This window comes from Narcine bancroftii, chromosome 2 (assembly GCF_036971445.1).
Source record: "Narcine bancroftii isolate sNarBan1 chromosome 2, sNarBan1.hap1, whole genome shotgun sequence".
NCBI classification, from domain to species: domain Eukaryota; kingdom Metazoa; phylum Chordata; class Chondrichthyes; order Torpediniformes; family Narcinidae; genus Narcine; species Narcine bancroftii.
Genome location: NC_091470.1, coordinates 182446693 through 182473823, shown reverse-complemented (window position 1 = coordinate 182473823; position 27131 = coordinate 182446693). Strand labels below are relative to the sequence as shown.

General features: G+C 47.8%; 2 protein-coding genes across 2 annotated transcripts in view; one reads left to right on the top strand and one right to left on the bottom strand.

The window, feature by feature from the left end:
* Positions 1-86: 86 nt before the first annotated feature.
* LOC138752538 (E3 ubiquitin-protein ligase TRIM69-like) lies at positions 87-3256 on the top strand. The gene is made up of 2 exons (XM_069915339.1): positions 87-178; positions 2539-3256. The coding sequence occupies exons 1-2, from the start codon at positions 91-93 to the stop codon at positions 3081-3083; spliced, it is 633 nt and encodes a 210-aa protein (XP_069771440.1). The 5' UTR covers positions 87-90; the 3' UTR covers positions 3084-3256.
* Positions 3257-6705: 3449 nt separating this feature from the next.
* LOC138754746 (collagen alpha-1(V) chain-like) overlaps positions 6706-27131 on the bottom strand; it is a 244223-nt gene continuing 223797 nt past the window's right edge. Inside the window, exons 59-68 of the mRNA XM_069919517.1 lie at positions 26864-26917; positions 25969-26076; positions 23723-23776; positions 21784-21819; positions 17258-17311; positions 16417-16687; positions 15453-15565; positions 13467-13535; positions 9502-9735; positions 6706-8321 (exon numbers count right to left, since the gene is read on the bottom strand). Of these exons, the coding sequence (XP_069775618.1) occupies positions 8175-8321; positions 9502-9735; positions 13467-13535; positions 15453-15565; positions 16417-16687; positions 17258-17311; positions 21784-21819; positions 23723-23776; positions 25969-26076; positions 26864-26917 (1140 nt within the window). The 3' untranslated portion in view covers positions 6706-8174. The remainder of the gene's footprint in view (positions 8322-9501; positions 9736-13466; positions 13536-15452; positions 15566-16416; positions 16688-17257; positions 17312-21783; positions 21820-23722; positions 23777-25968; positions 26077-26863; positions 26918-27131) is intronic.

Sequence of the window (27131 nt, the reverse complement as noted above, 5' to 3'; positions counted from 1 at the left end):
TGATGCCATGGGGCACCTCCCATTGTGAATGGTGTGACTTGGAATGTTGACATCGATGTCATTGGCAGTTTCCATGGGGAACCCCCCACCATGATATCCAGGAATGTGTGCCTAGGAATGTTCAAGGGTCCTGTGCAGTACAAACTGTGGAAGGAAATGAAGAATTTCATCAGTCCAGGTGAACCAGTGGCATTTTTCTCTTTTGTGTGTTCTTTCTGTTTCAAATTTAAGCAGGATCCGATTGGGAGGGTATTGGTATTAGTAAGAATTTGTTAACTCTCATAGGCTTGTGGTTTGTGGAAGTGTGTATCTCTATGCCACTTGGGGCCCACTGATCCCCACCCCAGGGGATTCCCACCCCTCCTTCACTTCCACCTGATGTCTGAGTGCTAGCGATCTGGACCTGGGTTCAAATCCAGCGCTGTCCATAAACAGTTTATGCGTTGTCTGCATGGATTTCCTGCCGGTGCTCCCACCCTTTGAAAATGTACAGGGGATGTAGGATAATTGGGCTTATAGGCCAGAAGGGCCTGTTACCATTGCTGTCTGTATAAGTGTTTTTTAATTAAATTTGTACCATGTCACCTCCTCTTAAAATATTTTTATTTTAATAATAGTAAATTTGAACAGTACAATTATGAGGAAAAAAGATTTTAAAAACCCTGCTAGCATAATCATACAGATAAATTCCAAAGTACAGCCATAATGAAGGAAGGAAGGATCATCAAAAAAAACCCTTCATCAAAACTGTCCATTTGACAAGGTTAGAGAAACTGAGCATGTGGGTATTGAGCAACGACAACTCAGAAACTGACAACACAACACGGAGGTTTAGAACAGTCTTAAAACTTTAGATTTAAACGACTGCATGATGTTTTTTTTAAAGTAATTGAATCTTTAATGGCATATCTAATTTTTTAAGTTTAAATGAGACATATATTTCACCCGTTGGGCGGGTGGGATGCCCTTTGCCTATTGAGTCATTGGAGTGTTACTCCCTGTCTCTCACCAATGCCGGTTGACCCTCTGAGTTCCTTCAGTTTGTGCTTTTCCCCATACTCCAGTGTCTGCAGTCTCCTGTGCATCTCCCCTAGCTTCACCATAAGATTCATAGTTCCCTTTTGGAGGCATAACCTCTCAATGTGCCTTAACACTTGTCAGGCCCACCTTTGCCACACTTGGATTCCCTTGGCTTGTCAACCATAGACTTCCAAAGCCCCCCTCCACCATCTGCTTAAATATTGAATTCCATTCTCATCTGCAACTTGATTGTCTGTCGAAATGAACCAATCGGATGGATCCCTTAAAGATATTTGCGGGGGATGGACCCAGGGTAGTTTAACTTTGGAATGACTGAGCGGGAAAGCTGTAGGAGAGGGTACTAGGGCAACACGGTTTGTGTGGTGGCTTGCACACACATGTAGCGCCAGTGACCAGGATTCAAATCCAGTGCTGTCTATAAAGGAATTTGTACATTCTCCTCATGTCTACAGGGGTTTCATCCAGGTGCTCCCGCTTCCTAAGGGGATGTAGGTTAATTTGGGTGGTATTGGACAGTACAGGTTCATGGGCTAAATTGAAAATTAAAAGGAAAACTTTGACTAAATTGTTTTGCCTTTTACCTCTTGATAATTATCCCTGTGAAGAAATACCAAATTGTACAATTATAACTTTTGTATTTATTGTCTTATATTCAATTGTGTATTCAGGATATTGTTCTTTCAGTTGTTGCTGTTGATCTGTTTTATCCAAAGTCCCAGTTCTGCTCCAGCAAGCACGACTTTACACACCTGTGCATTAACACAATAGATCACAACTGCCAAGAAACAGGTCATTGAGCCCATCTAGTGTTTGCCCAACTATTATTCTGGCAAGTCCCTTTGACCTCCACTTGGACCATAGCCCTCCAAACTATGTCCTGATCCAAATTGTTCTTGGATGTCAAAATTGAACCACTTCAGCTGGGCAGCTTATTCCATGCTCCCACAGCTCTCTGAAGAAGTTCCCCTCAAACATCTTGCCTTTCACCCGTGTCCTCGAGCTCAACCTCAGTGGGGGTGAGAAACCTTGATTACATCGACTCCATCTGTACCTCTGCTTAACTTTAGGTGCCTCTCTCAGGTGTAGGACAAGCTCATTAGATCATGAACATGCCCTTTTTACTCTGTTGCCAAATGGGATTGGGAGGGTGGGGGGGGAGGGGGGGAAGGAAAGGTCCAGGAGCCTGAAGATGAGCACTCAGTGGCACAAGGAAAGCTTCTTCCCCTCTGCCATCAGTTTCCCAAATGATCAATGACCTACAGATGCTGCTTCACTTTGGTTTCTTCTTTGCACTATTTCTCTTGGAAATATGGTTTAGGGAAATATTTGCACTGCCCTGCTGCTAACCATTGAATTTTGTGATGTGTTCACGACAAATTCTGATTCATTGCAAAGTGGATACATTTTGTACCATGAAAACAAAAAAAATGGCCAAAGCAAGTGAAGGTCTTTTGTTTTCTCCCTCACCCGACATCCCTGATATTTTATTCCCCACAGCTCCAGCTGTCCTGTCTTTGGATCCCCAGACTGCCCACCCTTGGCTCCAACTGTCTGATGACCTCACCAGCGTGATGGTTGGATCAAGCAGGCAGCCGGTTTCTGACAGCCCGGCGAGGTTCGACGTGTGCGTCTCTGTGTTGGCCAAGGAGGGTTTTGTGGGCGGGACACACTATTGGGAGGTGGAGGTCAGGCACAAGACCAAGTGGGACTTGGGGGTAGCCTTTGAGTCCATCAACAGGAAGGGGGACATTGCCCTGAATCCGGAGAATGGCTATTTAGTGCTGTCCTTGAGCAATAGTAACCAGTGCTGTGCTCTCACCTCCGCGGCACCCACCCTACTGCCTTTGACAGAGCCGCTGAACCGGATTGGCATTCACCTCGATTACGAAGGAGGTCAGTTGTCTTTTTACAATGCCAGCAACCTGTCCCACCTCTACACGTTTACGGAGACATTTACTGAGAGGGTATTTCCTTTCTTTTGTCCGTGTTTGAATGACACAGGAGACAACGGTGCTCCCCTTTCCATTAGAGCGCCCCATTAACTGATCGATTAAAGATTTGTTCACCTCCAAGATACCTGTTGCTTTAAACACTTTGCCAAAAGGTGTAATGGGAACAAGGGGAACAGGAATAGTTTTTCAGTTCTGATGTAAAGTTTGGTTTGTTTAACGATCCATTAAAATCAAGTAAAATCCCTGTGCCTGATACCAGTGTGGAAAGAATGTAATAAAATGTTAATAAATTTTCCCTGACCAGCAACACAAAATTTCTACTTTTTTTATCCATCCCAGCTTGTGATTGCAGTTCAGGGGTTCTGCCTTCTTGCAAGGTGATTACCTACCAGAGGAGAACGAGCAAGTAAAACATAGCGCTGGAGAAATTGATCAGGTCAAATGGTATACTGTATGTACCAAAGATGAGGCCCTTTCACACTTGCAAGTGATCCCAGAAATTGATTGCCAATCGGCCTTTAAAGTATCCAGTGTGAAAGCATGCCGGCATCAGATGACGCCATCTCACACCATGGATTGTTGGCCTCGGACTCTTCCCCCCCCCCCCTTCTGCAAATACCGGCGTTGCAATCGGGCAAGCGTGAAATGGGTAATTGCATTGTGGGATTGAAATGACCCAAGTTTTTGTGGGAACCTGAAGGAAGGAAAGAAAGATTAAAATGAAGGTGCAAACTTTGGGGGAAGTCACAGTGGGAGAGGAAATAAATAGCAATAGCAGAAAATTGGTAATGCTACAACGCACAATTTATAAAGACTATGGTGGGAGGGGAAACAATGGTGGACCTGACTTCCCAGAATGCCATGCGGCAGAGAACTTTTTCCATGAATGCTCCGTGTATGCAGCCGAGCATACAGCCCTTTCTCTGCTGCATGGCATTCTGGGAGGGTAGGTCAGCCATCACCTTTTTCCCATTGTGTATAAATGGTATGAGATAGTGCTACTGACTTTCCCATGCTGTGGAAATTGCGCATAATAGCGCCACCGACTTTCCCATGCTGTGTAAAATTTTTCCTTCATTGCTTGCACTTTCCCCACAGTCCTTTATAAAGATTTATGTACGTCAGCAAAGCAGGGTCCGAAGGGCTTGTGGTGTACATAAAGCTTAATTATGTTATAATTAGGCTTGATTCATTTTGTTCAAATACAAGATCAGGATTTAAGATTGGTTCACCATCGCTCGATGTGTCATGACATCACCAGTAGAAGTAGAATGGTCTTAACTCCGGGGATGGCTCCTTGCAAGTGTAAAAGCATTCAGTGTCCCAGTTAGGAGCGGTCAAGTGTGAAAAGCCAAACCCCCCTCCCCATTCCTATCCCTGGACACTGTACAGCCAATTTAGGGGAAGCAAGTGTGAAACGTGGCTATAGAGATGATCAAAGATTTGGGCTTGAGTCCTTATTCGAGGTATGAAAAAATGTAGCCATATGCCCTAACAAAATGGTGGGGTGGGCGGGAGGGCTCAGCAGTAAACAAGGGGAGGGAGATGACTCTGAATGGAGAGGTAGAGGAAAGAAGACAGTGAGAGGGAGAATGAAGAGAAGGCTAGCAGAAACAGGTCCATTAATGCCATCCAGTTGGAGAAAATTTAGTGACTCCTCAAGTTTACAGATGATCTTAATGGGATAGAATAACGGGCCATGGATGGACTTGTCAGCATAGGAGTGGGGTGTGGAATTGAAGTGGTTAGCCACTGGGAGATGCAGGCAGAGCGAAGGAACTTGGTGAAGTGACCTTCCTGTTTCTCTGGTGTCGTGAAGGCCCCAAAGGGGGCACTGGGTTCAGTAGACAACTGCTGAAGATGGACAAGCTGAGCTCTCTTCGTCATGCTCAACTTGAGGAAACTCCAATCACAGGATGTTCATATTCTGGAATGTTAAGCTGGAGAGGTGGGGGGCTGATTTATAGGGGAGGTTGAGCTGGTAGGGACCTTGGAGAGTTAACAGGATGAGGGATAATCTTTTAGAGGTCTTCACACAGTGATGGGTACATGGTATGTGGTAGAGGAGGCCAGTGCAATAGGATATTTTGGGTATATGGAACTGAGAAAAATGGAGGGTGGTGATGTCAGGAAATTCTCAACAATTAAAGTGCTTTTCCCATCAGGGAAAAGGTTCACGCGCCTAAAGACGAGCTCTCAGCGGTACAAGGACAGCTTCTCCCCCGCTGCCATCAGCTTCCTGAATGATCGATGAACCAAAGACACTGCCTTACTTTTCATGTGCTATTATTTATTTTTTTTTATATAGATGGCTATGTTGTGAACACTTGCACTGTGATGCTGGCGCAAACCCCCAAATTTCATGACTTGTTCACGACAGTAAATTCTGGTTCTGTGCCAGTTCTCTGGCTCGAGATGGGGAGGAAATTCCTCCCTGACCAAACACCGAGGAAAGGTCTGAACATTTTGTCATGAGCAGCGATGTTTGGATTCTCTTTGCGGAGATTACAAGGGACCCCTCTGCGGGCCGAGGGCCATCTGTACTGGTCAACACATCCTGCAAGAAGAATTCTCATTTCAAATCTGCAGGGAAGAATCATGCATTTATTTCTTACTATATATATATAATTTTTAATGAATAACATTTTAAAGAAACATTCAATAAATTAGTTGCACTTCCAAAGATGCAGAAAACATAGGTGTCGAGAAAAACTAAAGAATGGGTTTTGAGCTGTTCAAGGAAGGAATGTATTTATATAGCACTTACAATGACCACACTTCCTCTAAAAACAGGTTATATATTCTTGAGGTGTCTGGTTGGAAATGCACATGAACAGCAGTGTCATGTTCTGAGCTTTTATTGATTGAGATCTATAGCGTTGACTGAGCGTGGCTTCCTTGGATTGTTTTTGTGCTGTGAGTGATTGAGTATTCAAAAGCTTGGAGGAGGACTTGAACCCATGAACCTCTGCTGCAGAGGCAAGTCTGCTCTCTGCAGAGCCACAGCTGCCACCTTGGCTGGATCAACGAAATGCTGCAGATGCTGAAACTCAAAAAGGGAAAGATGGAGGGGGCAACATCTGTGGAGGGAGGGGGGGAGAGAGAGAGAGAGCGATCTGACGTTCTGATGAAGGACTGAGTGCTTTTTTTCTTCCAAGGTGCTGCTGGTCCAGCATTTCCAGGGTTGCCTGACCTTGCTGGCCAAGCTGAGCAAGAATTATTCAGGCCCCAAGTTGATGAAAACAGAAAAACCTGGAAGAACCTGGTGCTGAGGTTCTCAACCTTTTTGCTTTCCACTCACATCCCACTTTAAGTAATCCCTCTGCCATAGGTGCTCTGTGATTAGTAAGCTGGGATGTGAGTGGGAAGGTTGAGAATTACTGCTCTAGACCCAATTGTTCATGAAATATTTTGCTTGAGAAAAATGGTCATTGGCCCATTTCCTTTGAAGTTCTGAAACAGTGCACATAACGAGTTAATTGGGGACAATTAAAACAGTGGTTTTTGAACTTTTTCTTTCCACCCACATGCCACCTTAATCAATCCCTTACAAATCACACAGAGCATAGGGAATACTTAAAGTGGGCTGTGAGTGGAAAGAAAAAGGTTGAGAACCACTGACCTGGTGCATCAGGGATGATCTGTGGAAAGAAAGGGGTAACGTTTCAAGCCTATAACATTTAGCCCCCCCCCCCCCCACGCCCTGTTCTGATGAGTCCTAAAACATCATTTATAAAGGGTCCCAGCCAGAAGCATTGAATGACAATTTCTCTCCACGGATGCTGCCTGACACATTGTGTCGCTCCACCTTCTCACTGATTGCACCTAGATTTCAACATCTCCACAGAGCTGTTGAATGTTTCCAGCTTGAACTGTTCTGGTTTCAAACCTCTGTCATCTGCACTGAAAGAGAGGCAGACAGAGCAATATTGGTGATTTTTTTTGGATCTATTAAAAGATTTGCTCCAATCAAACTGTAACAGTACAGTACAGGGAGTGCCCCGCCATAAAATGACAGTAGTTCTCAACCCATTCTTTCCACTCACATCCCACTTTTAGTATCCCCTCTGCCATAGGTGCTCTGCGATTAAGTAAGGGAGGTGGGTGGAAAGAAAAAGTTGGAAAGCCACTGTTTTAATTGTACCTAATTGATTCATTATGTGCACGGGTTCAGAACTCCAAAGGAAATGGGCCAATGACCATTTTCCTCATTCAAAATATTTCTGTCACAAATGGGCCTCGAGCAGTGGTTCTCAACCCTCCCTTCTCACTCACGTTCCACCTTAAGCAATCCCTTACAGAGCACCGATGGCATCGGGATTACTCAAGGCGGGATGTGAGTGGCAAGGAAAAGGTTGAGAGCTACGGAGTTAACCCCAGGGCGGGAAAATACCAAACATTTCCTGCGAGGACCAAGTGGGGCCCCGCTGTGTGGTGAGAAACAGGGAAATCTGTGATCTGCAGAAAGAGAGCAAAATTTGCGAGGGCGATGTTGGGAGCGATAGAGAGATGTAGGGTGCATGTCTAGAAAGAGGAAAACAGAGGGAAGAATGAAGCTAAAACGCACCAGTCACCTTCCTAAACAGAAAAGTAACACAACAAGCAGCAATTTATAGATATATTTTACATTAGAAATAAAAAATAATTACAAACATAAAATAACACTCTGAGCACCTTTTTTCATTTTTTTTTAAAAAAAGGAGAGTAAATACAATTTTGGAGCACCAAGGGTTGCTAGTAAAGCTTCACAGACATAATCCATCTTTTATTTGCTGTTTGGTTCAATTTATGGCATATGTATGAATTAAATAAAATCGTCTCTCTTTTACCGCTGTGGTTTTATATTACAATCTATGGAGAACATTTTTTAATTAACAAAAAAAAAGAAACATTTATCTTCTGGCTGCGTTCCTTGATTAAAAATAGGACATCCTATATTTAACCAGGCCACTACCTGCAGAGGGAAATGATGTGGAAAGGGGTCTGAACAAAGAACGGCAACGCAGGACATAATACAGATTGTTATTTCCACGTCAATTTTCTTCACGTAAGTAACTGCGCTTCAAGCAGTGTGCCATGTCAGCTCGTCAAGCATTGCCCTCGAGGTGGATGGAGGGTGGGGTGGTCAGCGAGGGTGATGGTGACAGTGGGCGCGGCGGGGGTGGCGCCCCCCTCCCCTTTCTAGCCCTGGAAACAGACGGCTCCCACGTTGAATCCAAACTTCTGGCTGGGTTCGGCGAAGTCAGTGAAGAGCACATCGACGAACGGCATCTGCTCCACCTGTGGGGTGCGGATCTCCAGCACCGTCTTGTCACTGCCCTTCCTCAGCTGGGGTTCGGAGGTACAAGAAAGAGACACCGGTCAATTTGGAGATGCGTTCAGTGCAATCACGGGTGAGCATATGACAGTACAGGCTCCTTCGGCACATGACAACAAATCTAACCTTTCCCCCCACCCCCACCCCCCATTTCTTTCACATCAATGTGTCCATCTGAGAGTCTTTTAAATGCCTCTATTGTACCCTCTACCACCCACAGCAATGCATTCCAAACACCCACCACTCTGTTTAAAAAAAAATCGACCTTGGGCATTTTAAACAGATATTCTCAAGTATTTGCTATTGTTGCCTAGGCTGTTCACCCTCTCCTTGCCGCTCATACTCTCTTTCACCTCTAAGTGACCTCTCAATCTTTATCACTCCAAAGAGTAAAGTCTTAGCTCTATCAACCTTGCTCAAAAAGACCTATTCTACAATCCAGGTAATATCCTGGTAAATCTTCTCCGAATCATAGAATACTACAGCACAGTACAATGTTGTGCTGGCCCAATTATTCCTGCAAAAAAAGTACTAAACCCCCCCCCTACCCCGTAACCCTCATTTTTCTTTCATCCATGTGTCTGTCTCAGTCTCTTAAATGCCCCTAATCTTTCAGCTTCAACCACCAATCTTCTACACACACTGACCCTCACTGGGAGATGGGTCCAACACCCACTGATCATGTGGGGGATGGGTCCCACGCACTGACTCTCACTGGGGGAGATGGGTCCCACACATTGACCCTCACTGGGAGATGGGTTACACACACACACAGGGGGACAGGTTCCTCACACTCTGACCCTTACTGGAGAACGGGTCCCACACACACTGACCCACACTGGGAAATAGGTCCCATCTACACTGACCCTCACTGGGGGATGAGTCCCACACACACACTGACCCTCACTGGGGGACGAGTCCCACACACTGACCCTCCCTTGTAGATGGGCTCTGAACACACACCAAGCCTCAAACATTCTAAAGTCAGGTGTAAGAAGATGGTTCATAACAGGATACATTTCCTCCTGTACTCGTGGTCTGCCAGATTATAAAACACTGGCTTCCAATCTGACTCTTCCTGCCCAGTTTGACTGGGGATGAGGACACTCATTCAATGGGTCTTCCCTCAATGTGTAAATGGAGCAAAGGCACTTTGTCAGTAACTGGGAACTGGGAAGAGCTCAGACTGACCGCACAGCCATCCACAATGGCCTTTATGTATGGGTTGTTGTTGAAGGACATTTCCTCATCATTCGCGCCCAAGAAACGCATAGCCTTGTCGTAGTTGTTAGCGGCCTGGTGGTACCATGCCACTGAGCGGTGGCAGTGGTAGGTGAAGTTCTGGTGTGCCGCCACACTCAGCAATCGCAGGAAGGTCATCTGGACGACGCCAATGGGGTTGTTGTCTGAGTCTACGTAGGAGAACTGCAGAAGACGTAAGAGACAACAGTCAAAATGCATAGGATTCTACAAAGTGGCCAAAGTCAATGATGTTAACCACATGTTCATCACAAATGCGTACGCTGTCCGCCACACACACACATAATGTACCAATGCACCAACATTTTCACTCACTGCTAGACATGTAACATATAACGTATGAATTAAACAACTACTGAGAAAAAAGTCAGGAATGTAAAATAACGGAGCATATTCACATTTCTAGAATACGTGATGTTTCGATCGTGTCAATATTTCACAGTTGAAGTGCCCCAACACTTCCCACCACGGACAGCCTGATTTAATAACTCTCTTGAATAGAATCCCAAAGCCACATTTACAGACCCTTTGGCCCACCTTGTTCCATATTTATCCATGCTCCAGCACTTGGCCTGTGGCCTCCCATGCCCTGGTAGCTCCAGTGGAGCACACCCTCTCCATGATGTGGGAATCTCTCCATCAACCACCCTGTCCCGACTTTTCACTCAGTGAAAAATATTCTTCTTCGGATCCCCTGTTGAATGCATTAAGTCTGTCCCTGAAGAGTTTCCCTCAGTTTTACACACCACTGTCTCGACTAAAAGTTTTCAAGTTTCCACTCCATCTCTAACCTTCCCATGTCTCTATACCTCAACAAGGTCGTGGGGTATAGCAGCAAGGAAACAGCCCTTCTACACATTCAGTCACCACTGCTCAAAGCTAAACAAATCTCATCATTCCCATCATACCCTCAGTAGTGGGCAGCATGCCTCATTACCTCCTTCTACAACTGGATCCTGGACTTCCTCATCGGAAAGCCACAGTTATTGTGAATCAGTAACAACATCTCCTCCTCAACAATAGTCATCAGAGCTGAGCGCACCTCAAGGATGTGTCTTCAGCTCACTGCTCTACTCACCCTCCACCCATGACTGTGTGGCCAGGCATAATTCAAGCACAATCCACAAATTTCCCAATGACAATACATTTGTTGGCAGAATCGCAGTCAACAATGGGGAAGCGTAGAGGAGGGAGATAGATCAACTCGTTGAGTGGTGTCACAGCAATAACCTTGCCCTCCACACTAGCAAAATGAAGGAATTGATCGTGGACTTCAGGAGGGGAAAGCCAGGAGAACACCAACCAGTCCTCATCGAGGGGTCATCAGTGAAAAGGGTGACATCTCTGAAGAGCTAACCTGTGACCATCAAGAAGAAGGCTGGCCAGTGGCTGTATTTCATTAGGAGTTTGAGAAGATTTGCCACCAAAGACTCTTCAAGTGTCCACGGCCGTTGTGTGGAAAGCATTCTGACTGGTTGCACCACTCTCTGATCTGGAGCTACCAACGCATGGGACCAGAAAAAGCTGCAGATTGTTCTGAACCCAGCGAGTGCCATCATGGGCATTAGTTCACTCCTTTAAAGACATCTACAAGAGGTTGGTGTCTCAAGACAGCAGCCTCTATGATCAAGGTCCCACCCCCCCCCCCCACCTCCCAGGCCATGCCCGCTTCCCACCGCTACCATCAAACACCCTCCTCCCCTTTGTCATCAGATTTCTGAATGGACAATAACTCACAGACACTAGTCAGTTTCTCTCCTTTTGCACTAATTATTCATTTTTAAACAGTGTATTTATGGAAATGTAGCAACTTTGGGCCTGTAATGCACAATACTGCTGCCATAAAACAACTAATTTCATGACGAGTGTTCATGACATTCATCATTTCAGCTCATTCCACACTCCAACCACTCTCTGTGTGTGGAAATTCCCCCAATGTTCCCCCTAAACTTCTCCCCTTTCACCCTTAACCCGGGTCCTCTGGTTTGTATCTCAACCTGACCTCAGTGGAAGAGGCCAACCCTTCATAAATTGCACACCTCCATCATATCTTCCATGCATCACCTCACAGAATGCGATTGCGATCCATCTGGCATTTCACCTGACCAACAAATAAATATTGTTCTGTGACCTGGCATATTCCCCCTCCCTCTCAACATCACAACCAGATTCAGGAACAACTGCTACCCTTCCACCATCGGAGACCTCAACAGCAAACTCAACCAGAGACCCATTTAAGGACTGCATATTATTAATTACTGAATATTTATTTCATGTAATGCACAGTCAATTTGTTTCCACTTCCTTCTTGTTTAGATTTCTCTCTTTCGTATACATATCTTTACTTGAGTATAGTTTTTTTTTGCATAACAATAAGTAGAAATTCTGCCTGGCCCTCAGGAAAAGGGGATCCCAGGGTTGTATGGGATATCATGCATGTACTCTTGAATATAAATCTGAACTTTGAACAATATAGGTAATCGGACCTGAGACATTCATTAGAATTAATCTATAATTGAGGGAGAATGCGTGGTTCATCCTTAGGAGCTGAATGGGGACGGCGAGAGGAAGTTAGGGCACGTGGGAATCTCAGCTGAAAGGATGCACAGCTCAGAGTGAACCATTCTGCCATGACCTTTGGATAAATCATCAACAGCCCAGTGACTGAAGTTCCGTTATGACCAAACTCTCCACCCTTGGTGTGCTTCTCACCCTCGGGCTGTCAAACTGAGCTCAGAAGCCCCACCATCTCTTTGCGATCTGGTGCCTGGTTTACTCTGGCTGTGAAGTGGCCCTGGCAGATTGTACAGGGAGGGGGCTGTTGGTTAATTGGGGTATTTGGGCAGCTTGGGCTCGTGGGCCGGAAGGACCTGTTATCGTACTCTGCGTCTAAATTTAAAATTCAAATTTAATGTTTGTAGGGTGGTCTAAATACAGTGCTGGAGAAACTCAGCAGGTCAAACAGTGTCCTTTATACAGCAAAGGTAAAAATACATCACTAACGTTTCAGGCTTGAGCCCTTCATTGAGGTATGAAATGTCACTGTGCACCTGAATAAGAGGGTAAAGGGGGAGGTATGGTCGCAAAGGCAGGAGGTCACAGGTGGAGAAGGGAGGGAGGGCAGCAAGCAAGGAGGGATGGCTGGAGGGATGGAGAGGGAAGGGGATGAAGAGCTGATGGGGGAAAGGAAGGGAGGGGGGAAAGGGGAGCAGGTTAGCAGAAAATGGGAAAGTCGACATTAATGCCATCCGGCTGGAGCACGCCGAGAAGGAAAATCAAGTGCGGCTCCTCCAATTTACGGGTGGTCTGTTGGGATAGTACACAAGGCCATGGACAGATGTGTGCGCATGAGAGTGTGAGGCAGACCTGAAATGGTTTGCCACTTGGATTTTGGTGTTCTACTTTTGAAGGGATATCATTTGCTTGTGCGCCTAGAACTAAATTGAACACATCATTTTGAGCTTCTATAAGATGGATTACCTGCCATACATCAAATAGTCTAATCAACACATTGGCAGAGATCCGTAAACACACACACACACACACACACACACACACACAAGGATATGAGCATCGAGGAGTTTGCACGTGCACAGTCACATGGCAGTCAGAGCTAAATAAACACGCAGACCTGCACACATGCAGATGCACAGGTGTGTGAGCACACACATAAACATAGTGTATGTACAGGCACATGCATGTAGACTTGCACATTTCACACATACATGTCAACATGGACACTCACAAGCACACATGTACAGAAATACACACACAAATATGTGTACACACAGACATAGAGAAAAACAAACATGTGTACATGTGTACCCCCACCACGCACACACACACACCAAGATCCATTCCCCTGACCCACTTTAACACTAGTCGTGATGTCTTACCTGTGCCCCTCGTTTAAACTCACTGAACCAGGCTCCAGGATATTCACTGTTCCACGAAGACATCTTCACCTGGGGGGGGGTGTCACATGATCAGTCTCATTTCAAACTGGACCCAGCACTGTCACAACCCCACCCTGATGCAGGCCCACACCCTAGAACATCCCCACTAGTCATCTTCCCCACTGAGATCCACTCCCATCCTTACAGGCATCTTGAGCCACGGTCCATCAACTACCCTTCCATACATCAACCCTCCCGTCAACAGCCCCCGTTGGTTCTTTCCCCACTCCATGCACCAGGGGGAATTTTACAATGCCCAGTTATCCCTCCATCTTCAGGATGTGGGAATACCTGGGAAGGGATGGGGGGGAGAATGTGCAAACTCCACACAGGCAACACCCGAGGTCAGGATCGAACCCCGGCCTACAAGGCTGCGAAGCACTGGCTCCATAGCCTATGCCACAGCAGCCCACCCACTCCTGAGCAATTCTGCCCCTCCCCCTACCCCATTCACCTCCATATTTCAGCTCCAAAATATTCCCCCCCACCAGCCAGGGATTCCTCCCTGACATGCCTTGTGAAATAGAATCCCCCTCCCTCAGCCAGACATTCCTCCCCTGACATACCCCATGAAATAGAATCCCCCCTCCCTCAGCCAGGGATTCCTCCCCTGACATACCCCATGAAATAGAATACCCCCCCCCACCTCAGCCAGGGATTTCTCCCTGACATGCACCGTGAAATAGAATCCCCCCCTTCCTCAGCCAGATATTCCTTCCCTGACATGCCCTGTGAAATAGAATCCACCCCCTCCCAGAGCCAGGGATTCCTCCCTGACATGCCCCATGAAATAGAATTCCCACTCTTCCCTCAGCCAGACATTCCTCCCCTTACATGCCCTGTGAAATAGAATCCACCCCTCCCCCCACCACGGGCATTTCATGATGTTCCGCAGGGGCGCTCTTCCCCAGGTGCGGAAGTGGGGGGGGGAGAGAGCTTGGACTGGGTCAGAATGGGATGCAGAGTTGGGCGGGAAAGTTGCAGAAGGAGTTCAATCCAGCTCTCAGTGCTCTATGCACTCAGGTTAGCTGAGATAAAATCTAGGAAGGCATGGGTTAATAGTGAAGGTGGAAAAGATGCAGGGAACTTCTTCATGCAGAGTGGGGTGGGTGTGGAATGAGCTGCCAGCTGAAGGGGTCAATTAGGGCTCAATTTTGACAATTAAGTAGAGTTTGAAAAGGTTAATTGGACAGATATATTCTGAGTGCAGGTCAATGGGACTAGACAGAATAATATGTAGGGCCCGAGAGCCTGTTTCTGTGCTGTAGTGTTAAGTGTGAAATTATGCAAGGTGTTGGAGGGTTGGTGGGGTGATTAAGAAAGCATAAGGTGCGTTGCCCTCCATTTGAGTTTAAGAGCCATGAGCTCTATAAAACCCTGGTTCAACCACAATTCGAATGTGTTTAAATCTGGATATCTCATTAAGGAAAAATGTGGAGGCTTTGGAGAGGGTGCAGAGGATATTTACCTGGACGTGATCTGGCTTGGAGAACGAGTCTTATGAGGCAAGGTTAACAAGGTTTTTCTCTTTGGAACAAAGAAGGATGAGAGGTGACTTCAGAAAGGAATATGAAGTTATGAGGCGGATAGCCAACACCTTTTTCTCAGCCACCAACAGCAAATACCAGAGGGCATCTGCTCAAGGTGAGTGGAGGAAAGTTTTGGGGTGATGTCAGAGGTAAGTATTTTGCTCAAGGTGGGGGTGAGGGGGGGGGGTTCCTGGAATGCATTGCCAGAGTACAATCGGGGGACATTCAAAAGACTCTTATACAGGCACGGGGATGTCAAAAAAATAGAGGGTTTTAGGGTGCAAGGTAGGGAAGGGTTCGATTTTAGTGAAGTAGGCCGTGGGCTGAAGGGCCTGTACTAGGGCTGTAATGTACTAGGTCCTTTGTCAGGGATGGATGGTGTGATGTACCAGCTCACCCCTGAGGATTTCTTGTCCGGGAAGATGCAGGTCTCTCCTCCCGCAGTGAAGTTACAGTAAACCTTGAATGAATCAGCAGCACAGCCTTGGTTCGGATCGATCCAATATTCACCTAAGAGGAGAACGAAGAAGACACGTGTTCAAATGACAAAGAGGATGAGCCCAACCCGAGGTGGGCTCACATCCACCAGGCTGATATAGGAACTCTAAATGGATATCCATATCGATATCTATAAATCTTCTCTCTATATATATCTCCTGGAATCTCCACATTGATGCAATCACGAAGAAGGCCCGCCAGCAGCTGTACTTTGTGAAGCGTCTGAGGAGATTCAGTACGTCATCGAAGACTCTCGTACACTTCGACAGGTGCACTGTTGAGTGCATTCTGGCCAGTGGCATCACTGCCTGGTAGGGAGGCAACAACTCTCAGGACCAGAATAAACTCCAGAGGGTCATTAACTCGGCCTGCGACATCACGGGCACCAGCCTTCACTCCATTGAGGACATTGACATGAGGCGGTGTCTTAAAAAAGCGGCCTCTATCCTCAAAGACTCAGCACCACCACCACCCAGGCCGTGCCCTCTGCTACCATCAAAGAAAAGGTGCAGGAGCCTGAAGACGAGCACCCGGCGGGACAATGACGGATTCTTCCCCTCTTCCATCAGATTCCTGAATGATCAATGGACCAAAGACACTGCCTCACTTTTCATGCAGTGTTGTTATTTTTTAATAGTAATGTCCTAAGATGGTTATAATATGAATGTTTGCGCTGTGATGCTGAACTTCATGACTTCTTCATGACATTAAATTCTGATTCTGATTGATTTCACCTCTCTCTCTCTCTCTCTCTCTCTCTCTCTCTCTCTCTCTCTCTCTCTCTCTCTCTCTCTCTCTTTCTCTCCCTCTCCCTCTCCCTCTCCCCCCTCCCATATTTATACAGATTTTATTGGGACACTCACCATCCTTGAAGTCCTCATGACAGAGCATCAGATCCCTGCAGGTGCGTGCGGGGTGTTCCTTCGATCCGACTGGCTGCCTCATCTGCTCGATGTCCACCTTCAGCGAGTTCAGCGATCCGAAGATCTCCTCCATCCCGTCGGCATAATCCAGGGCCTCGTCGCTCATCATTCGCTCCTCCGGCAGGGCCTGGCTCCCATCGATTGTCACCGAGCGCTTGCTTTTCTTGCGCCTCTGAATGGGGAGCGGCTGGATGACTTCACCTGGAGGGCCCTGGGCAAGGGTGGAGAAGGCAAAAGGAGGTCAGAGCGGGGGTGAGTGGGGGGGCAGATCAGAAGGCCACGTAACTTCCCTGAACATTCAGCAGGGATCATCACATTTCCGGATATCTGGGGCTAAACACAAAGAGTGTTTCCTCTGGACTCTCCCATCATACACTCCCAGGGCATGTGTTACTGACAGAATAAACCTCCTTCTGCCCCATCCCATCACACTTCCAGATAGCAGGGGTTAAACCTAGAACTCCCTCTAGACTGCCCATTACATCCCAGGGCATGGGTTACACACAGAGTAAACCTCCCTCTGCCGCTCCCTCACAGGAGGGTCCCCGGCCCAAAACACTGACTGAAAATGTCCTCCTGTGGATGCTTCCTGCCCCATTGAGTGCCCCCAGCTCTTTGTTCACAATTTAGTTCATTGTCGGGTGTCCAGAGATTCAGAAAAAAGCTTCACTCTGTGGTGCCATTTTGTTGTAAAGTTCTCAGGAAACCACACGGTAAGCAAACAACAGGTTTGGGGGTGGAGAGGGGGTCAAGGAAAGATTAATAATGATGTGGTACTTACAGGAACACCAGGAGGACCATTCACACCTCGCTCCCCTTTGCGTCCAGCTACTCCCTGTGGAAATCCGACAGAAACAATGGAGTTAAACACAGCAGCAACAAACATCCAGATCAAGTTTTGCCCTCGCCATTGGAAATGGTTCCAAGTCGTTTTTTGGGACACCATCCGAGAGTTGTGAACTCAGCCTTTGACATCACGGGACACCGTGATGAGGCCGCGTCTTAAGAAAGCAGTCTCTATCTTCAGGGACCCCACCCCACACCAAGGCCATGCCCTCTTCACTCTGCTACCATAGAAGTATAGAACACTACAGCCCTTCGGCCCTCCTAGTTTGTGCCGAACCATTTTTTCGTTTGCTTAGTCGCACTGACCTGCACCCAGTCCCTAGCCCTCCATTCCTCCCCCATCCATGTGCCTGTCAGAATTCTTCTTAAATGTTAAAATTGAGCCCGCATTCACCACTTCCACTGGCAGCTCGCTCCACACTCCCCGCCGCTCACTGTGTGAGGAAGTTCCCCCTAATCTCCCCTTAAACCCGTGTCCTCTTGTTTTTGTCTCAGTGGGAAAAGCCTGCTTCCCTTTACTCTCTGTCCCTCATTAATGTTGTGAACCTCCATAAAATCCCTCATTCTCCGACCCTCCAGGGAATAAAGTCCTAACATTTTAAATTTTACAGCACCGTGCTGTCACAGCACCATGACAGGCCAATTCAGCCCTTTGAGTCCATGATGCCCAGTTTACACCCCATTAACCTACATCCCCGGAACGTTTTTGAAGATTTAACCTGTATTATCTTTGCACGCATCTCAGTTCCTCAAGTCCCGGCAGCCTCCTTCTCTACACTCTTTCAGTCTTCCTAATAGTTTTCCTGTAGTTAGGTGACCAAAACTGCACACAAAACTGCAAATCTGGCCTCACCAATGTCTTACACAACTTTACATCCCAACTTCTACAGTCAATACTCAAGATACACAGGAGATGGAAGATGCTCGATCCTGGAGTAAAGGACAATCTGCAGGTCAGGCAGCAAGAGTGGGAGAAAAAGAAGGCATTTAAAAAAGTTTGGATGGGAAGGGTATAGAGGGTTATGGTCCAGGAGCTAGTCAATGGGACCGGGCAGTATTCAGGGAAGGAGCTACGGGAGCCTGAGGACTTCCCCTCCGCCATCAGATTCCTGAATGGACAATGAACCAAAGACACTACCTCACTTTCTCTGAGTTTCTTGCGATATTTATTTATCTTTGAAATATAATTTATAGCAATATTTGGACCGTGATGCTGCCTCAAGACAATGGAGTTCACAGATGTGTTTATAACAACAAGTCCTGATTCTGAAACACCCAGCGATGTTAGATCACCTGATTATAAGCTTCATCGGGGAGAGACTTTAGGTGGGGGGCAGGGAGGTGAGGTGACAGCAAAGTTCGTGGAGGTACTTTCCAAAAGACTAGGATCTGGGCAGACTAAGGCTCCATCCCCAAGAGGGGAGGAACAACAGGATGGGTCTGGGGGAAGGTGATTGGTGCCAAAGAATCTGGGTGGACTGGTTTCCCAGTCCGCAGTGGGGCTGCTGCACAAGTTGAATGGGTGAACCCCTAAGCCCATCTCGGGGTCCCGCGCCAATGAGGACATCAATCCTGGAGTAGGGACGTCAAGCATTTCGAATAGACACCAATCACGAAACCCCAATAAACCATCTCAGCCAGGTGCATTCCCTAAAAATTCAGGAGAAACCCCTGTGGGGTCTAAACCCTCCACTCACCCCCAAATTTTCCAATGTTAGTGAGAGTTCAAGTTCAAGTTTATTATCATCTGACTGTACAACCTGACAAAACAGCGTCTCCCCAGACCACGGTGCAGGCACAAAAAGTACATAACGATCCCATAAATAATCAAAATAAATATATGAATATACTTGGGACGATTTTCACGATTAGAGGATATTGTTCATCAATCTCACAGTCTGTGGGAAGAAGCTGTATCCCAGCTTGGCAGTCCTGATTTTAATGCTTCCTCATGCCAATGGATCAGATACTGTGCACTGGATTTATAGGGTCCAGGCCCATCTTGAGTCCTGTTTAGACAACGTTCCTGCTAAATGTCATCATTCGATGAAAGGAAACCCCCAGTGATCTTCTTGGCCATTTTAATGATCCTCTGTATTGATGCTTGGTCCGATGCTTTGCAGCTACTGGCCCTCACAGCGAGGCAGTCAGACAGGACGCTCTCAATCGTGCTCCTGCAAAATGTTGTCAAGAGGGTTCCGCAAATGAGCAAAATCCATCAAATGAAGTCTGTGAACTCTGGCTCTGTTAACTGCTCAGAAAGATCCTCCACCAAACACCTGTCCTTGTGGCTGATGGAGATCCGAGTCAGCATCTCAGGAAGGAAGGCTTTGATTGGCCTGGAGCCCAGGCACACCAGCCAATGAGAGGGCGAGCTCCACCAACATCTGCCAATCCGAGATGTGCAATACTGCAGTCCCAAAGCGAAGCTACAATTATGCCTTCCGGGAAAAGCTGAAGCCTTGGAATGTGTCTCCTGATCCTGTGGGCGTCAGAACAGGTAGCTGAGTGGAGCCTATGAATGACCCTGAGATATACAAGGAGCTCTTGAATGAGTGTACCAAGTAGGCTTGGGCAAACCAAGTCATAACAACTCCAGGCACAAATCCAAGACCAAATTTACTCTATAAATTGTGCTGAATAATCGTTGGTTAAATAGGGTTCAAGGAATTATTGAGGACTCTTTCCATCCAGCGCGCAGTATCTTTGACCCACTACCATCAGGGAGTAGGTACAAGATCAGGATGGCCAAGCTGGGAAATAGCTTCTTCCCAAAAGCTGCGAGATTGATGAATTGAATCCTGCAACTGACTAAATCATTCCATAATGATCATGAATCAAAAGAGCAGAATTAGGCCATTCAGCCCATCGCATCTGCCCCGCCATTTAATCATGAGCTGAGCCATTTTCCCACTCAGCCCCACTGCCCGCCATTCTCCCCATAACCTTTGATGCCCCTGGCTAATCAAGAACCTGTCAATCTCTGCCTTAAATATACACCCAGTGACCCGACCTCCACAACCGCACAGATTTACCACCCTCTGGCTGAAGAAATCACGGCGTGTCTCCGTTCTTAGCGGGCGCCCTTTAATCCTGAAGTTGTGCCCTCTAGCCCTGGACTCTCCCTCCGTGGGAAACAACCTTTCCACATCTACTCTGTCCAAGCCTTTAAACACTTGAAATGTTTCAATGAGATCGCCCCCTCAGGCTCCAAAATGCCCACTTCTATATATATTATTATGCGCTGTGTATTGTGTGCAGTGTGGTTTGGAGAAATGTTGTTTCATCTGGTTATACTTGTACAGTCAGATGATAATGAACTTGAACTTTGCCCCACTAGGCAACATGCTCGTTGCCTGCAGATGTCGTCCAAAGCTTAAATGTTCCATCTGAGCAAATGCAACCTGGTCCCCGACCAATAAATTTCCCATCGAAGGGCATTCACTGGTTGCAGTGCGGAAAACACAGCAGCCAGCACTCGAGCAGCAAGCTCCTGCAAATAGTGTGTTCTAAACCGGGCTGATGGATGACTGTTGTGAAACACAGGGGTCCGTGGACTCTGTGATTGTAATAAAAACACAGAAATGCTGGAGGGACTCAGCCGGTCTCACAGCGACCACAGGAGGTAGCGATATATCAACAACGTTTCGAGCCTGAGCCCTTTTTCAAAAGAAAGACATCTTAAATAAAGGCTGGAGAGTAAAGGGGAAAAAAATAGGAGGGTCAGGAGAACACACCAACAGAAAAAGGGTGTTAATTTGATATGAGGAGAGAGGAAAGGTGAGAATTGATTTTGCTTCTGAAAAAGGAGACAGAAGGAAAAGGGGAGAGAGAGAGGCAGAGAGACAAAGCAAGCGAGAGAGAGAGAGAGAGAGAGAGAGAGAGAGAGAGAGAGAGAGAGGCAGAGAGAGAGACAGGCAGAGAGCAATAGAGATAGAGAGAGAGAGAGAGAGACTGAGCAAGCAATAGAGCAAGAGAGAGCTAAGATGGGAGATATGGGGATGATGGGGGTGTGGTCTAACGCAAACCGGAGATGCCGATGTTCATGCCATCCGGTTGGAGGGGGCCCAGACGGAAAATGAGGTGTTGTTCTTCCAGTTTGCGGGTCTGGCCGTGCATGAGCCAGATGGACAAACATGGCCACAAATGGGGTGGGAATTGGCCACTTATGGATAACTATTGCCCGACAACATGTGGGGACATTTCCCGGAGAGGCGGGCTGCACTGCGTTAAGACCTCCATCTACTCCGCAAACCTTCTCCTCGCCCGCCCCTCCCTTCCCTCCAACGAGCCTTCTCGATATAGTGCCAGCTCCTGCATCTTCCTGAGGCAGTGGATTCAAATCCCGGGCAAGGACACTACCTTCCAACATTTGTCCCTGAACAAGACCACGTTTGCCCTTGATGCCCGTGAATTCAGTCAGCTGGCTCAGAGCTTTCTCTGTGAGGCCGATGAACTCACCATGGAACCCTTTGAACCTTTAGGACCAGGTCGACCCTGCAGGAAGAGGAGACAGTGTTAGGATGACTGCAGTTAGAACATGCTTTCTTCCCCATTAGCACAGTTTCGAAGAGACCATCGAGCTCAACTCAGGCAACCTAACATAAATGAGGGAGACAGCAAGCACTGTAGGGATATGGCACCTCAGAAGATGCAGGGAGCGAGAAGGAATAATTTGGATTGAACAGAAAATATTCCAGCACAGTGCAGGCCCACTATGTTGCTGGTGGCCCATATCAACAACCTAATCCTTCCCTCCCTCACACCCAAAATCATCCCTTTTTCTCACATCCATGAACCTACTTTTGGATGTCCCTACTGTACCGGCCTCCACCACAATCCCCAACAATGTATTCCAGGCTCCCACCACTTGCTGTAGAAGAAACTTACCTCTGATGCCTCCACTTTCCTCCACTCACCTTAAATGGACATCGCCCCGGGAATAAAGCTGTGGCTGTCCACTCGAATAAGCCCCTGAATGTTTTGTACACCCCCATTAAATCACCTCTCATCCTTTGCTGATCCAGAGAGAAGCCCCAGGTCTCTGACCACAGGGTCTGTGGCAGCACTGAAAGCAAATCCATGGATAGTCAGTGACTCGTGGTGGGGGGGTGGGGGGGGGGGTGGGAAACGACGGACGACCCTGTCTTGCTTCTATTTCTCTTGACTGTCAGGGCTGTCAGGGGCACCAGACAATATCTGCTGATGGTGAATCTATGTCTGCCTTATGGTAGATCAAAGTCAGTTTTGTTTCACATTACACCTGTTTAATTAATTCATTCAGTGGTCTTGCCATTCGGCGCAGGCGATCGTGTCACGATCTCCGACCCTCTGAATTGTAGTTGTTGCCTCCCCGTTCTCCTTCGCTGAAGGCTTCATCTTTGAGCTGAGACCGTAGTTGAGTTCATAATTATACAAGGGTAAAATACTGTGCTTTTCCCGCTGCCTTCATCAGTTGTAGTGTCCATACTGGATGGGTAACCCTGGCCATTGATCAACGGTGTATCCAGTCACACGCACTCAGCCAGTGGTACACATAATCTAGAACTCAGGCGCGACTGTCACCACGCGCACAACCTCTTGTCCAATTGCCCCACATACCTGCCCCTCTCCATCCACACAAGCCCCCTTCACACATAAGCACCTCACTGCTCACGAAGCCCTCTCCACCCACATGTCACACCCAGCCTACTTCGCCAACTCTACACACCCCGTGCCACCTTGCCATGTGCCCCCGTTTACCCATACCCCATCCCATGCACTCTGCCCCAGCAGACCATGTGCCGCTCTCTGCCCACACCCCATCCCACGAGGCCACATGGCGTTCCCCACCCATGCGGCCTGCCCCGCTGGACCATGCACCCCTCTCCCCCATCCCACCAGGCCACACTACTCTCCCCAGCCGCACCCCACCCATATGCCCTGCCCCACTGGACCATGCACCCGTCTCCACCCACATGCCCCACACACAAGCCCCTCACTGCTCATGAGGCCCTCTCCACCCACACGCCACACCCTGCCTGCTCCATCCACTCTACGTGCCTCACCTCACCTTGCCATATATCACTCTCCACCCACACCCCACCCTGCCTCACTCGATCACACACCCCTCTCTATTCACACCCTGCCCTGCCCCAGCAGACCAGGAGCCCCTCTCCACCCACATGCTGCACCCAGCCTACTCCGGCCAATCTACGTGCCCCGCACCACCTTGCCACACACCCCTCTTTACTCACACCCCATCCACGCTCCCAGCCCCACTGGACCACACATCCTGCTCCACCTAGACCCCACCCTGCCCCAGGCTGGACAACCAGGTCCTGTGTTCAGCCCGGTGGATTGCACCTGCCACCAGAACTGGTGATGCCATCATTCCATAACCATCAGTGGTGAAGCTTACCGGTAAACCAGGAGGGCCTGCTGGGCCGATGGGGCCTGTCGAGCCCGGTAAACCCTAAGGGGAAAAGAGAAGACGATAAGATGGAGGAGGATCTGTGTGCTTAGACAACTCAGTCGGAGGCTGGTTGTCGAAACCTATCTCCTTGCAGCTCCTCTTTCCTCCCCACTCCCACTGTGTCTCCCCTTCCTTGGGGTGGCACGGTGGGTGTAAGGTTAGTGTGACGCGATTACAGCGACAACGACCCGGGTTCGAATCCGGCACTTGTGCGCCCTGTCCGTGACATGTATGGGTGTCCTCCCACCCTTCAAAAAGCATACTGGGGGCTGCAGGTTAATTGGGTGTAATTGGGCGGCACAGGCTCGTGGGCGGAAGAGGCTGTTACTGCACTGTGTGTCTACATTAAAAACAAAAAAAATCTAAAATGTACAGGGGTTGTCGGTTAATTGGTGGATTTTGGCAGGACAGGCCTGAGGGCCTGTTACCATGTTCTTTGTCTAAATTTAAAACTTTATAAAATGATTAAATATATTGAAAAAACTTACCTTTGTGAATCGAGGTGAACCAACATACATAATTATCCAGCCATTTCATTCCTCTCTTGCCTACTGACATTGGAGAAACTGGGAGAGAGAAGGTTCAAAACTGGACCATAGGATGTAGGAGTGGAATAAGGCCATTCGGCCCACTATTCCATCTTAGCTGATTTACCTTTCAACCCCTTCTTCTGCCTTCTCCCCATAGCCTTTGATTTCATTCCTGATCTTCCGTCTTAAATCTACCCAATGACTTTGGCCTCCACAGCCATCCGCGGCAACTAATTCCACAGATTCACTCTCCCCCCACCCTTGGGGTAAAGAAATTCCTCCTCATCTCTGGTCTAAAGGGAGAGTTTTTGTATCCTGAGGCTGCGCCCTCTGGTCCCAGACTCCCCTGCCATCGGAACCATCCTCTCCATGTCCTCTCTGTCCAGGAGATTGGTTTCAATGACATCACCCTTCATCTGAACTCCAGTAGGTACAGTCCCAGAGCCATTAAATCCTCCTCACATGATAACCTAGGGATCATTCTGGTGAACTTCCTCTGCACCATTTTCAATACCAACAGATCCTGCCTTAGGTAACACTATTAACACCATAAGAAATAAGAACAGAAATTGGCTATTCAGCCCATCGAGTCTGCCCTCCCATTTAACCATGAGCTGATCCATTCCCCTACTCAGCCCCACTGCCCGGCCTTCTCCCCATAAACTTTGATGTCCTGGGTAATCAAGAACCTGTCAATCTCTGCCTTAAATACACCCAGCCTCCATAAATGCTTGTGGCAACAAATTCCACAGATTCACCACCCTCTGGCTGAAGGAATTCCTCCGCACCTCTGTTCCGAGTGGATGCCCATCATTTGTGAAGTTGAGCCCTCTTGCCCTGGATACTCCCACCATGAGAAGCAACCTTTCTACACCGACTCCGTCCACTCATTTCAACACTCGCAAGTGTTTCAATGAGATTCCCTCTCGTTTTCCTAAATTGCAAGAGCTGGTCAAACGCTTTTGTCCTGGCGAACCTCCTCCGAACCCTCTCCAACGTTAGCACATCCTTTCTTAAATGAGGAGCCCAAAATGTTCACAATTCTCCAATGCCTTGTAAAGCCTCGACACTACATCCCTGCTCTTATTCAGCCGCGCATCGACACGCGTTCTGGAAGTGGGGATGCTAATTGATTTGGGCGTAAGTTGATCACTATAGGTGAAATGGCACAAATACATATTTACCTAAGCCTCTATATTATACAAACATGTCTAAATACCATAGTTAAATACATGCATATATTATAGATTCCAATTACAAACAAGGTCTGTACTATAAGTTAGGTGTGACCCATTATGTGGCTGGCAGCATAATCGTTTTGTTTTGGCCCACGTGTCGAATGCATGACTTAACGTTTGCTAGCACCTGCCAACGTCGGACCCGGCATAAATTTAAAAAATTTTATTGAGCCCTTATGGTGATGTCAGATGGATCTACGGTCAAGGTAGATTCCTCTTGAGTTGAATGCCAGAATTGCATTTGCCTTCCTTACTCCCTGCAAGTTAACTGTTATGGAATCTTATCTTGCACGAGGACTCCCAATGTACTGTGCACCTCTGATTTCTGAATGTATTACCCGGTCGGAGAATGGGAATGACTTCACAAGGCAATAGAAACTCCATTGCTGCTCTGCTGTGCAAAGTGAACGCTATCGGGAATTACATTGTCTCCTTTAGGACCTAGTGATCCCGGTGGTCCGGGATGTCCTCGATCTCCTTTCTCCCCTTGTTCTCCTGGAGGTCCAATCAATCCAATGAGACCAGGATGACCCTGTAAGGCAAGCACAGATCTGCAATGAAACGGTATGACCTGATTACCCCAGAGAATTGCACAGAGTCGGCGAAGGTAATAACAGAGTGTATCAGAGGGGCTTGACAGAAACCACAGGAAAAAAAGAGAGAGTGGGAATGAACGAGAAAGAGAAAGAGAGAGTGGCAGCGAGGGCGAGAGAGAGAGAGAGAGAGAGTCAGAGAGGGAGGGAGAGAGAGAGAGTCAGGGAGGGAGGGAGAGAGAGTCAGGAAGGGAGGGAGGGAGAGAGAGAGGGTTAGGGAAGGAGGGAGAGAGAGTTAGGGAGGGAGGGAGGAAGAGAGTCAGGGAGGGAGAGAGAGAGTCAGGGAAGGAGAGAGAGAGTCAGGGAAGGAGAGAGAGTCAGAGAGAGAGAGAGTCAGGGAGGGAGAGAGAGAGTTAGGGAGGGAGGGAGGGAGAGAGAGAGTCGAAGAGAGAGATCTTGGGATGGCAAAAGGTTCTTGCCACACTAAGAAAGGACATGACTGCATTGGAGAGGGTGAAGAGGAGATTTGTCCACATCCTGCCCAGGGATGAACACGTTAGTCACAATGAGAAGCCGATTCCACTGGGTATGTTTCCATGGAGAGGAGGAGCTTGAGGAATGAGTCGAAGCAACTGCACAAAACTACAAGGTTGGTGGCTGGAAAGAATATTAGCGGGCAGGGGTTCAGAATGAGGAGCACATAGTTCATTCAACAACAAGGCAGATACACCAGGATCAAGGACTCTTGACTCCGATGTCAGCCAGACCATTGGGGGGGGTTCTCACCTTCTCTCCTTTGGAACCGCCATCTCCCTTTAAGCCTGGCAACCCAGGAGGACCCTGCGGACAGAGGGGAGGGGGAAAGAGGAGAGGATTAGCACCACAAAGGGAACGACACCAGACCGCACAGACGTGCCCAGCACTGCTCAGGTGTGAACTCTGGACACACAAACGTGCTGGAGAATTTCAGCAGATTACACTGCATCCATAGGAAGCAAAGGGCAACCAGCGTCTCAGGTCTATGACCTTCATCAACTATAAGCTGATCCCACCA